Source organism: Chelonoidis abingdonii, chromosome 6 (assembly GCF_003597395.2).
Source record: "Chelonoidis abingdonii isolate Lonesome George chromosome 6, CheloAbing_2.0, whole genome shotgun sequence".
Lineage (NCBI taxonomy): Eukaryota > Metazoa > Chordata > Testudines > Testudinidae > Chelonoidis > Chelonoidis abingdonii.
In genome coordinates, this window is record NC_133774.1 from 2,754,073 (window position 1) to 2,767,318 (window position 13,246).

The following is a 13,246-nucleotide window of genomic DNA, read 5'->3' on the forward strand; positions in this document are numbered from 1 at the left end:
CTGGACCAGCCCCTGTCTGAGGGAGAGGGGAGGCAGCAGTGAGCGTCTCCATTGTAACCCTGGCTCTTCTCTGCAGGTGGACCGTTTCCTGCACTCCTACTCGCTGGCTGCCCAGGACCTGCCGGCTGAGCGGCTCCGGTACCTGCGGGAGCTTTTCTCTGCCGCGCTGGAGGAGCACGACCGGCTGCTGGTCCAAGTGCGGGAGGGGCTGCCTGCATCGCCCAAGCAGGAGGCCAGGCTGGGGCAACTGGTTGGCCGCTTCCAGCATTACCTGCGGGAGGCCCGGGCCATGTGCATGGAGTCCTGGGCCCGCTTCCACCCCCTGCGCATGGTGGCTGGCTGTGCGCTCATCGCCGCCTCCTGCCTGCTCTGCTGTGTCGCCTCGGAGCTGGCGGCGGCCCTGGACTTCTCCTACCGAAGCCGCCTCCTGTACCCGCTTCTCTGGGGCCTGGCGGTGGCGGCTGTGCTGGGGCTGGCCCACCTGCTCACCAGGGAGGGGCTGGACCTCATTCTGGTGGTGTCGTGGTCGGCTGCCGCCTCTCAGCTGGCCTTCTTCTGGCACTCGTGGGGCCGCCGGCCCCGTCGAGCCCATTTGGCTGGTGTCCAGCCGCCGGTGGCCAATACGGGCCTGTGGCAGAGATTGCGAGCGTGGCAGGGGTTGGTCCTCCCCATGGGCATCCTCTTCATCCGGTGCTGTGCCATGTTCTCGGACAGCTTCGTGGTGGCCGAGGCCCGGGTGGCTCCGTTCCTGCTCGCGTCCCTGGCCATCCTGCTGGTGGGCAAGGTGCACTGGCACGGCCGGCTGACCACTCTGGAAGCTCCCAAGCAATCCCCGGGCACTGCCTTTTACCAGAAGGAGAGCTGGCGGCTTCTGTGCCTCCTGGCTGTGCTCCTGACCTGCCTGCGCCTCTCAGGCCTTTTCCACCAGTGCCGCGAGGAGATCCCGCACTGCCAGCCCTCTCCCTTCCTGGCCCCCCTCTCCAGCCTGCAGAGCACTCAGGCCAAGAACCTCTTCTACCTCCTGTGTGTGGTCTCGCTGGCCGGGCTAGTCTACGCTGTGCGGTGCTGGCTGCGGCACTATGGGAACCTGAACAGCGCCAGCCCCCTGGTGCTCTTTGTGCGCTGGGCCTTCCCGCTGCTGGCCGTCTGGATCGCTTGCTACTGGGCCGTCACTTCGGGGGCGGAGGACACACTGGGCAAGCTGCAGGAGCTGGTGCAGGTGGCGCTGGTGGGCTTTCCACAGGCCATCTACGGCCTGGCATCCCTGGGGCTCCTGCTGGTGCTGTGGACACCCGTGACAGTGTTCGTGAAGGACAGCCGGGAGTCAGTGGGGCCCATTGTAACCCCTTATCAGGGGGCCCCCAGCTCCCAGGCCGACCTCCAGCACGTCATCCCACAGATCTACAGGAGGATGCAGGAGTCTCTGAAGACCCAGCTAGACAGGGGTCACCGGCGGGCCACGCTGGCAGCCTATGGGCTGGGGAGCGTGTACTCAGCCGCCTTGGTCATAGTTCTCACCCTGCTGGGCCTCCTCCTGTTGACCCTGCACAGCGAGAGGATGAGCCTCGCCTTCCTGCTCCTCTTCCTGGAGGGCTTTGCGCTGCTGCGCATCCACGCCTGGGTCGTGAGCCTCACCGGGGATGCCGGTGAGCTGGGGGCAGCCGAGGCGGGTTCGCTCTCGGTTGGGGGGTCCCAGACTCTCCTACACGCTGGTCCCAGGCCCCGCTGCCCATCCTGGAGCCCGGGATGCACCGAGCCCTGTCTCACGGCTGCAAGAGCCGCCGCAGGCCCAGGCAGCGCGGGGGCAGGGCTCCAAGGGACCCTGCTCTGGGGGGGCTGGTTACTGGGTGCCTGTGTTAGTGGCTCTGGCTGACTGCAGAGTTTGAGCAAGGGGAGAGGGAGAGAAGGCCTGAGGCTGGGGGATAGAGCCCCTGTGGGGTGGTGGGGTCCCTGCTGTGGGGGAGGGGGGTCTGCACACGTTCCACACCTGGGCTAACTGCCCAGCAGGAGGGAGTTGAAGGGCTGCCAGGGTGGGTGAGGGCTGCACTGTCCCCCCAGCCTGGTGCTTTGCCCAGGAGGGCACCTACCATCCTTTACTCGGGGGAAAAAGGCCAAGGTGCCCAGTGCTGGAGCCTGGTTCATCCCTCCCCTTCCCAGGGGCAAGGGCGGAGAAAGGGCTGACGCGGCCTTGTCTGAGCTGTGGGTCAGACCATCTCGAGGCCTGTTCCGTGACACTGGTGTCTCTGTTCCTCTCAGAGCCTTTCGTGGTCCCCTGGTACGCGGTCACCGCCTGGGTCTTTGCTGCCACCCAGTTCTTCTATTCCACGGGCCACCAGCCCATCTTCCCAGCCATCCACTGGCATGCAGCCTTCGTGGGCTTCCAGGAGAGCCACAGCACCCACCTGCTACCCGCTGTCCTGGTGGGGGCCAACACATTCGCCTCCCACATCCTCTTTGCAGGTAAGTGAATTTCCGCTTGAGCCCGGCTGCTTTCACAGGCTGCCCGGCTCGCTGCTAAGGGAGCCAGCCCCATGGGAGCAGCCAGCTCCCTGCAGGTGGTCTGCAGACCCGCTGCTGAGCTGCAGCCATACTGCTCTCTTGTGACTGGCATCCGAGGGGTTAACAGTCATTGCTGAGCCCTGTGCAGGAGAGCGATCCCCATCCCATCCCGTAGCCATGTGTGCGCCCCCCACGGGCGCCGGGACGCCTGGTAACTTCCTGTGCCTTTGTCCTTGAGGTAGTTGGCTGCCCCCTGCTCCTGCTCTGGCCCTTCGTCTGTGAGGTGCCCAACTCCCAGAGGAGGAAGCTGAAGAAGGAACTGCGGGAGGAGGTTCAGGAGGAGGAGGAGGAGCCCATGATGGAGATGAGGCTGCGGGAGTCTCCGGAGAGGTTCTCAGCGGCTCTGCTGCAGCTGGGGCTCAAATACCTCTTTGTGCTTGGCGTGCAGGTAGGGGCAGGGGGGCCCAGCATTCACATGGGACACTGTGGACACCAAAGGGTTAATAACGACCCCTGCAGTGTGGGGTGGGAAGGGGACTCTTCCCTGAGCTCAGGGACAAGGAGACCTCAGCCGGGGCCAAGAGTGACAGTAGGTGGAGACGGAGTCTACTGCGGTGCTGCTGGCTCCTGGCCGTGCACAGGGCTCTATGCTGGGGGCGTGCGACCTGCCTGACAAACCCACCTTCCCTTCTCAGCCATGCCTCTCAGCTCCTGCTGATGGAAACGTGATTCTGTTCTGAAGTCGTGGGGCTGCTGCCACGCCTGGCCCGTGCCATGAAATCCCTGCAAGATGGCCGCGCCTCACTTGGCAGCCAGCCTGGAAATCTGGCTGTGGACATGCTCGGCTTCCAAGTGAAAAATGGGTTTTTCTCCCTGCCAGCGCCATAGTCACAGCCTGGGGTCTCCCTGTCCGGCGTGGCCTGTAGCTAAACGTTCTGCGGGGCAGGGTTTGCCCTTGATACCATCTGTGCAGCCCTGCCATCTGCAGTGTCTTTGCCCAAGTGCCACTGATTGGAACTGAGTCAATGCTGATGACACTGGCGCACGGGAAGGAGGGGACTCGAGCTCCTGCTCCCAGGGCTGGGCTAACTGCAGGGAAAAGCAGTAAAGACATTTCTGTCCCTACAGGTGGCAACTCAGACCCAGGTGCACATGGGGGAGATTTGCTGAGTGAGGAGGGCTATATTGACAGGCACGTTGAGGGGCTGCTACATTAATAGACATCAGGACGCTAAGTCCGGGTTGCGCTCAGTGCTCTCCTACCTGGTTCTGAAAAGCTCTTGGGACTCCTGCTGATCTCAGCGAGTGGGAGCGCTGCAATGGCTGGGCCCAGTGGGATGAGTTCAGGGTGGATTTCCAGCCAGACCTCCTGGCTTAGCTTGGGCCCATCCAGTCTCAGAGTCATAGATGGGGCAAGTTCCCCGTGTCAGCCTGAATATTTCCTTGTGGCTGCTGGGTTCCTTGGAGCTAATGAGCACAAATGGGTTTTCCCGCTAGTCCCTCGCACTAGCTCCCATGGTGCATTGGCCTTGTACCAGGGTTAAGTGTTGGCTGCATCTTCACTGGAATGTGACGCTGATCTCTGCTTCCCCTCTGCCCCTTTGGGCTGTGACTCTGGGGGTGCCCCCCTAACAGCTCTGTCAGGCGGGGGGGATTCGTGAGCAGAGTCGTGGTAGCTGCTGCTGCTGCTAGCCGTACTCCCATCTATGTGGGATTGGCTCTTTGAGCCTGTGTCCATTCCAGCGCCTTGAAGCTGTGTCTCGTGTCACGGAGTCCCCAGGCGATGCTCTGGAGCTCCTCCCCACAAAGCCAGTCAGGACTTTGGGGAGCCTCCTCTCCCTCGGAGCAGACTTGTTCAGGGCAAGAAGCTCACACGTCTTCACCTCCTGGGTCTCTCCTTGGAGCATTCAGCATCCTCTGTCCCTCCGTGTGCTTCCCACAGCGAGCCCACCCAGGCGGGGTCCTGGGGAAGCCACAGGGTTCTGCACCCCCACTTTGCAGTCAGACGTGACTCTCAGCCAGCAAAACAGAGGTTTATTCGATGACAGGAACAGGGTCTAAAACAGAGCTTGTAGATACAGCGAACCAGACCCCTCGGCCGGGTCCATTCTGGGGGGCAGTGAGCCAGACCCCTAGGTCTGCACTTCACTCCTTATCCCCAGGTAGCTCCAGACTAACCAACCCCTCCAGCCCCTCCTCTCTGCTCCGCTCCTTTCCCGGGCCAGGTGGTCACCTGATCCCTTTGTCTCCAACACCTGCAGTTGGCACCTTTGCAGAGGAGGGGCCCAGGCCATCAGTTGCTAGGATACAGAGTGCCAGGCATTAGGTGCACTGGCCCTTTGCTCTGCCAGATACTTAAGAACTGCCTAGGGGACACTGAGGCACCAACACAGTATTCAGAGCAAACATTAAGAACATTCCCAGTTTGTCACATCTCACTAATGCCGCAGCTAGTGAAATACTTTTCTGTGGTACCCCAAAGGATGTTTTGGGTCTTGCAGCCCTTCTCTTACCCTCCACTCCCAAGTTTAACACCCTGTTTCCTGTATATTCTTCTGATCTGCTTTTCCCATGTCCAAACTGTCTACACCTGGCTCCCTCAGCTTTTCTGACATTGGTCCCACCTTCCCACTTCCCCGAATGAGTTCATTCCGAACGCCAGCCATTCTTGTCGCTCCAAGCAGCCATCTTAATGTTCTCATTTCCACTGTAGTCAAGATCTGCTCCTGTCTCTGTCTCACTGCCCAGTATGTGGAGCTGTACAGAAGTGAATTGTATGTAATTACCATCTGGTAGCTCTTACTTCTCAGGCTGACCAGCATTCTCCTATCACAGATCACTCCGCTCGCTTCACTCCATTTAGTCCACGTCTTTCCTATTCTGCTTATAATTTCATTGTTCACCATTTTCCTGGACTGTCAAACTAGCTACTTGACCTTCGTCATCTGCTAAAAGCAGGCACCAGGGTGCCACTCTGCATGTTCTGTGTAAGTGCCTTGAGCATCAGTGTGAACGAGAAGGGGCTTAGTGCCGAGCTGTGGTGTGCTCTGACTCACTAGACACGGCTCAGTTTCTCCGCCTGGCCTTCTGGCAGTGGTAACCACGCTTGCCTATGTCCCGGACGACTCTGACACATTCTTTGGTCTTTTGTTCTCCTCCCCCACATGACTTCTGTCAAGTCTTCCCAAGATCCATGAACACTGTGTGCAGGGTTTTCCTCTTTCTTCTGTGTTTTTGTGCAAACGCTCTTAGTGCAAAGCGAGCACAAACCCAAACTCACTGGCACTGATGGTAGCTTCTTAAAAACATGTTTTCTAAGTGCCAGCCCTGCAAATTCATCCTGGATTGGAGGGGTCCAGCTGGACTCTCTCCATCTTTTGCATCATCCCCAGCCATAAAGGGTTTGCAGTTTCCAGTGGAGTTGCCCAGGGATAATGGAGGACACAGTCTGGCCTGCATATACCTGGGACCTAGCTAACAGTTCTGTCGGTGTGTGAGCTGGAGCGATTCCAGCTCCCTGTTCTGTAGCTTGGCTGGCCCTGCAGAACTGGTAGGAGCAGGTGTGACTGACACCTCCCCCACCCCCACCCCCAGGCGAAGGGTCTGTATGCTGGGAAGGGGCTGCCTGTACCTTGTCCCTTTGCCCTGTGAAGACTGGGGCACATCAGTTGAGTGCAGCCTGTGGTGTTCTGGCAAGCTGTAGAGCTCCTTCTGTGAGACCTCTTCCTTGCTTCGTGTCAAGGTTCCTTCCCCACTCTGAACTTCAGAGTACAGATGTGGGGACCTGCATGGATACTTCTAAGCTTAATTACTAGCTTAGATCTGGTATCACTGCCACCATCCAGAAGTTTTAGTGTCTGGATCACTCCCTTTCCCCCCAAAACCTTCCCCTCCCTGGGGGGCCTTGAGAGACTCCTTCACCAATTCCCTGGTGAGTCCAGATCCAATCCCCCTGGATCTAAAAACAAGGAAAAATCAATCAGATATTAAGAAAAAAAAAGGCTTTTAATTAAAGAAAAGAGAGGTAAAAATCATCTTTGTAAAATCAGGTTGGAAAATACTTTACAGGGTAATCAGATTCATATAGCCCAGAGGAACCCCCTCTAGCCTTAGGTTCAAAGTTACAGCAACCAGAGGTAAAATCCTCTGAGCAAAAAGGAACATTTACAAGTTGAGAAAACAAAAATAAGACTAACAGGCGTTGCCTGCCTGTTACTTACAAGTCTGAAACATGAGAAGACGTTATAGAGAAGATTTGCCCGAGCCATGGATGGACGTTCTGGGTCCCTCTTAGTCCCAAGAGCGAACAACCCCCAAAAAACCGAGCACAACAAAAGGCTTCCCCCACCATAGATTTGAAGTATCTTGTCCCTTTATTGGTCACCTGCTGGTCAGGTGTCAGCCAGGTTTTACTGAGCTTCTTAACCCTTTAGAGGTAGAAAGAGGCATAACCCTTAACTACCTGTTTATGGACAATGCCCCCCAGATTCAGACAGTGTTGAACCACACTGATGGGTATTTCTTCCTAGAACTTAGAAGAAACAAGTTAATAAACACAACGACCTTACAATACTACTAATATGTAAAACTACAAGATTTTCACATTCAAGCGACAATTGTTATCAGTTGATTCTGGAGACTTCATGGAGAGTGCATCAGCTACTTTTGTCAGAAGCTTGCCTGAAATGTGCTAAATTCAAAATCAATAATTCTGAGAGCTAAACTCCATCGACGAACTTTTTTGTGATTTCCCTTGGCGTGTGAAGTCCACTTTTGGCGCAGCATGGTCGGTTGTAGTGGAAGACGCCGTCCCAAACATAATGGGCCGTCAGCTTTTCAGGGGCAACTCACAATGGCGTAGCATCTTCATTTTCACTGATGACAGTGGCTTTTCCTCTCAGCACTGTCTTTTCAGAAACACGACAGGATAAATTCTTTGACCGGTCTCTTCCTGCATTAACTACTGCTCCTCAGCCACGCCAGTACTGTCATTATCTGTGGCTAACTAGGAGGTTTGTCAAAGTCTGGGGCCCACTTAGCACGGGTCAGACATGAGTGGTTGCCTTAAGACTGGTTAAAGCCTTCTGGCACTTATGCGTCCACTTAACTGCATCGCTGTGATCTTTCTGCGTCGCTCTGTTAAGTGGGGCAGCGATGTTTGACTGTAGTGTGGGTACAAATCGCCTGTAATTCCGGCCAAGCCTAAAGGATTGATCTGTTTCTTTGCTTTGGGAACAGCCCTTTGAGCATCCCTGCCTGTAGAGGGATTTATTTCCTTGATCCACCTGGGTGTCCAAGTCCAGTCCTCTGTTTTGCCTATTTGACACTGTCTTTAGCTTAACAGTTAGTCCTGCCTGCCCTGATGCGCTGATAGATTTTCCAGGTGCTCCAGTGTTCTGCTCATGAATCTGAAAAAAGGCACATCATTGAGGTAGGCATACTGCAGATTTTCCACTCCTCAGGAGACATCACAAGTTTTGGAAGTGGCGGGGCATTTCGCCAGGCTGAAGGGAAGCACATTAAATTCAGACACCCTGCATCTGGGTGATGAAGGCTGACCTTTCCTTTGGCGGTCTCTAGCAGTACCGCCAGTACCCCTTTGGTTAAGTCTAATGTAGAGATGAACTGGGCACGTCCACATTTCCAGTATCTCATCGGTGTGTGAGCTTGATAAGTTGTCACGGACAAGTTACAGCATTTAGGCTATTGTAGTCCACGCAAAAGTGTATTCTCACATCTGGTTGTGGGACTAGAACCTCGGATGAGCCATGACGCTGGTGATGGGGCAACGCGCCATGGCCTTAAACGTAAAGTATTGAAGAACAAATGTTAGGCCTCAGGTTAAAACAAATACCCAGTACCTGAACCAAATGCAAGTTGCTCAGTTAATCAAAGAGCACTGAGCATTAAGATCTTTCTAGAAGGCAGTAAGAGATAGCTACTTATAACACACCTGTGCAATCAAGCAGGCTAATCAGGGCACCTGGGGTTTAAAAAGGAGCTCACTCCAGTCCGGCAGGAGGAGTCAGAGGAGAAGGAAGCTGGTGTGAGGAGCTGGAGCAAGAAGGCAGAGAGCTGAGAGTGAGAGAGTGTACTGCTGGAGGATTGAGGGAGAACCACAGCGTTAATCAGACACCCGGAGGAAGGTCTATTGGTGAGGATTACAAGAAGGTCGTTTGGAGGAGGACCTGGAAGTAGACCCAGGGAGTTGAGCTGTCAATGCAGCCTTTACAGGAGGCACTTAACAGCTGCGATCCAAACAGGGCCTGGGCTGGAACCCGAATAGAGGGGGCCTCGGGTGCCCCCAATCCTCCACATCTGATCAGACAGAGGAGCTGACCCAGACTGTGGATTCCACAAGAGGGGAAGTATCCTGAGGTGACCAATCTGGCCAATAAGCGCCGACCCACCAAGTAGAGAAGCGAACTTTGTCCAATGTTAGAGGGGCGGACTTATACCCACTCTGTATGCATGTCTTCGAATCTCTCCGTCTCTTATACGCTGGCACTGAGAACCACACCTGTAGGGTGGGGCTTCTATGGGTGACCATTACCCTGTGTCACATTGGAATTGTATGCCTTCTTCGCGTCCGTCGTGCGGTGCTGAGACATTGGTGCTGAAGCTTGTGCACAGCTCCTTGATCTGATTGTCAGCCTTGTCAGATGTTCCAGCTTGGGAGAGTTCACCCTTCCATGCCCGTGTACTTCTCCTTCACTACAGTAGACCACCTTAGAGCCAACTCAGCGTCATCTCTGCCCTGGGCTGTAACTGACAAACCTTTAATTCTCTGGAAAAGGCTTTAGAGCAATTACATGGTACACTTTAGGGCTTTAGGGTTGAGGTGGGAACATGCTATGAGAGAGTTAACAGCTCCCAGTCGCTCTTGGACGGTGAATGGCCTCCCATGACGCTTCCATCTTATGGGCCTGTTGCGCCTTCAAGACCCTAACCTGGTCCCCCTACTTTGCAGGAACACTTCGGTGATGTTAGCATGCAGGCCTTTTGCTCTTCCTGAGCATCCTTCAGGTTTTCTTTAACAAGGGCTAAAGAGTGTCGGAGGGTGCTTTGTAGGTTGCTTACAAAGTCTAGAATGTTAGTTCCTGAAGAAGGCGTAAACCCTTCCCATTGCTGCTTCACCAACTGTAATGGCCCCTTAACCTCGTGGCCATACACAAGTTCAAACAGTGAAAACCCTAAACTGGGATGTGGTACAGCCCTGTAGGCAGAAAGCAACTGCTGCAACACTAGGTCCCAGTCATTGGAGTGTTCGTTTACGAATTTACGTATCATGGCCCCCAAAGTCCCATTAAACCTCTCCACCAGGCCATTGGTTTGATGGTGGTAAGGGGTGGCAACCAAGTGATTCACCCCATGAGCTTTCCTCAGGTTTTTCATGGTCCCTGCCAGGAAGTTAGTTTCCGAATCTGTAAGGATGTCGGAGGGCCAACCTACCCTGGCAAAAATGTCTGCTAAGGCCTGGCACACACTTTTAGCCCTGGTGTTGCTTAGAGCTACTGCTTCCAGCCATCAGGTAGCAAAATCCACGAAAGTCAGTATGTACTGCTTTCCCCTGGGGGTCTTTTTTGGGAAAGGACCCAGAATATCCACAGCTACTCGCTGAAATGGGACCTCAGTTATGAGGAGTGGCTGGAGAGGGGCTTTCCCACTCGTTGGCACACCTCACAAGATCAGACATAATTAGTAACGTCCTTGCCCATTCCCTCCCAGTGGAAAGACTTCCCCAACCGGTTGTTTGTTCTATTCACCCCAGAATGGCCACTGGGATGATCATGGGCTAAGCTTAAGAGCTTTACCCGGTACTTAGTTGGAACTACCAACTGTCTTTGAGAACGCCAGTCTTCCTGGTGTCCACCAGAAAGTCTCCTTGTATAAAAGTCCTTGTTCTACAACAAACCGGTATCAGAAGAGCTGAGAGGCGGTGGGGTGCTCCGTGTCACCACCTAAGCTTTCTGAAGGCTGTCATCTGCTTCCTGCTCAGCCTGGAACTGTTCCTTTGATGCTGGAGACATCAGTTCCTCCTTAGACTGTGGACTTGGGCTTGGTCCCTGTGGAAGCGACATAGGTGATGAGGTTGTTTTCACTGATGAACCGCTCTCTGCTGGTGCACTAGGTCGTACTTCAGGCTCTGGCTGAGCCTCTTTGGTAGGGTTCAGGCCCACTGGTGCCCTCTGGCATTGGAGCTGTAGATAGGTTTGCAAGCGCTGGAGTCAGTGCTGGCAACGGTTCTGGTGCTGGTTGCTTTGCCAGTTCCGGTTCTGGGATTGGATTCACTGTGGCTGAACATTCATGGGTAGAAGATCCGGTTCTACCACCTCTGTCTGGGTCTCTGGTAACACAGACGGGGCCCTGGTGGACGGCTCAGGAAAAGGGATGAGTGTGGAAGCTTGCTTGGCCTGGCTGCGTGTGACCATTCCCACCTTCTTGGCCAGCTTCACATAGTTGGCCTAGTCTTCCCCCAGTAGCATGGGGATGGGATAATTGTCATAGACTGCAAAAGTCCACATTCCTGACCAGCCCTTGTACTGGACAGGCAGTTCAGCTGTAGGCAAGATGTTAAGATTGACGCTCAGATAGGGAAGTGAATTCGTGCTCAACTTGGGCCTACTGGGTGATGAATTTGGGGGTGTGGCCAGTAGGGATTGGGTGAGTATAGAGTGATCATGTGTTGCACAAGGTTGTTCGTCCTCCAGTCGCTCCATCTGGGCTCACCTGTTCTTTCCACCCACTTTCAAGTTTTCCTTTAGCTCCGAGGAGTTTTTGAGAGGCCATATCTGGTGGCCCTCGCGCGGATCTTTGGTGTGTAGTGGTGTAATTGTAACTGTAATTCGTGGTGTCGGTTCTTGCGGGCAGTGGGCTTATTATTTGTCTTCAGTTCATTACAATCTCCTAAAACTCAGTCGCCAGTAGACTGTCACTGGGCCAAGGGTTGGGTTGGCTTTTGAGTGTGGTGAGGACTGCCTATGAGATATCTCTCAGAAAGTTAGTAATGACCAAATTAAGCAACCCCGATCACAAGGGAGCGCACGCATCCATCTAGATCCTCAAACTGCCAAAGAGGTCAGTATGGAGGAGATGTCGGGGATGTGGACAATAGGGTGTCTGCTTTCCTTGGGGGGTGGTAGGTGGGGCCTTGGGTTTTGCCTCCAGTGAATATGGGTTTAGTTTGGTTTGGCCCCCTCTGATGTTTGCTACCACTGCTAGTGTTTTCTTGCCATTTCCCCATCTGGATCACTCTCCCCGCCTTGTTACAGTTGGGCTTCGCCTTCCGTGTCCTTTCTATTTCCTCAGGAACACCCTCTTAATTAACTGCTCCATTTGCAGGAGGAGCTCTTCCAGGAAGTTAGCACTTGTCTTTGATATCCGGCATCCATATTCTTTCCATGTTGGAGCGTGTCGAACACATCTGCGTTCCCTTTGGGCTCGAGTGAATGGGCATGTCATGTTAGCCCCATTCTGCATTTTCTGGCTTTGATTTGAAAAGTACTTCCATGTTGTTTCTAGGCATTCGCTGCCACCTCTGCTAGGAGGCTGTGGCTCGCTCTTCGTGCCGGGGTGCTGTCCATGGCATGGTCCTTTGGAAAGGCCTCAGTATCTCGACTGCCTTGTGAGGTGGGAATGGATGGGAAACAAGAGTACCGTGGGAGGGTTGTTTAGAGTTGGTGGTCACTCCTGCTTAGCCTTGCTAATTCCAGGGCCTGCCTTGTGGCTCCCTCGGATCTCCATGCCCTCTGGGGTCAGCTTCGGCTCTCCATTCTCTTTTTCTCTCGCCTCCATAGCCTTTTGTTGGGCAGCTTCTTTCCTGGCTTTTCTGCATTATTTCTAACTTGTGTTTAGTTTCCATCATCTCTTTGGCGGCCCTGTTGCTTCCAGCCTTGCCAGTTTAGTTTGTTAGCTGCTTCACTGGTACTCTTTTTCCTGCTCTTGTGCTGGCCGAACCCTCCCCAGCATGAAAGGGATGCACTCAGCTCAGGGTTGCTTGGGTTTAACAGAGGATTTTTCTAACTAGCAAAAAATGTTACCGATATGGTTAGAAGAAGAAACAATTCGCTTTGTAATTCCTTTTGTGGCTGCTTTGCCTCAGCAGCTTTGGCCTTCTCTTAACAGACCTTGTTAAATTAACCGCCTCTGCTTTCAGGCTGCTTTCTAAGCAGCTGAAAGGAGAAAAAAAATCCTACTTGGCTTTTGTTTTAAAATGGATTCCCACCGCTCTGCCACCATGTCAAGGTTCCTTCCCCAACTTGAACTTTAGGGTTACAGATGTGGGGACCTGCATCGACCTTCTAAGGCTTAAATTACTAGCTATTAGATCTAGCTATCACTGCCACCATCCAGAAATTTTCAGTGTATGGATCACTCCCTTTCTCCCCAAAACCTTCCCCTCCTGGGTAGCCTTGAGAGATCCTTCATCAATTCCTGGTGAGTCCAGATCCAATCTTGGATCTTAAAACAAGGAGAAATTAACCATCCCCCTCCTTTTCTCCACCATCCCTGGTTGCGTGTGTCAGATTCCAATCCCTTGGATCTTAAAACACGGAGAATTAACCGTTCCACCCCTCTTTCTCCCACCAGTTCTATGGTGGTCCAGTACCAATCCTTTGGATCTTAAAACAAGGAGAATTAACCATTCCCCCTCCTTTCTCCCACCAGTTTTCCTTGGTGAGTCCAGATCCAATCCTTTTTGGGATTTCTTTAAAAACAAAGGAAAATTAACCATCCCCACCTCCTT

General features: G+C 53.9%; 1 protein-coding gene across 3 annotated transcripts in view; it reads left to right on the forward strand.

Annotated features, from left to right (window-relative positions):
- PIGO (phosphatidylinositol glycan anchor biosynthesis class O) overlaps window positions 1-13,246 on the forward strand; it is a 31,786-nt gene that overhangs the window by 12,701 nt on the left and 5,839 nt on the right. For 2 of the 3 annotated variants that reach the window (XM_032800404.2, XM_032800408.2), the window contains exons 6-8: window positions 77-1,646; window positions 2,257-2,460; window positions 2,742-2,947. In XM_032800404.2, coding sequence (XP_032656295.1) covers window positions 77-1,646; window positions 2,257-2,460; window positions 2,742-2,947 — 1,980 coding nt within the window. Of the gene's footprint in view, window positions 1-76; window positions 1,647-2,256; window positions 2,461-2,737; window positions 2,948-13,246 lie in introns of those variants that run through there. The other variant, XM_032800407.2, reaches the window with a different exon arrangement.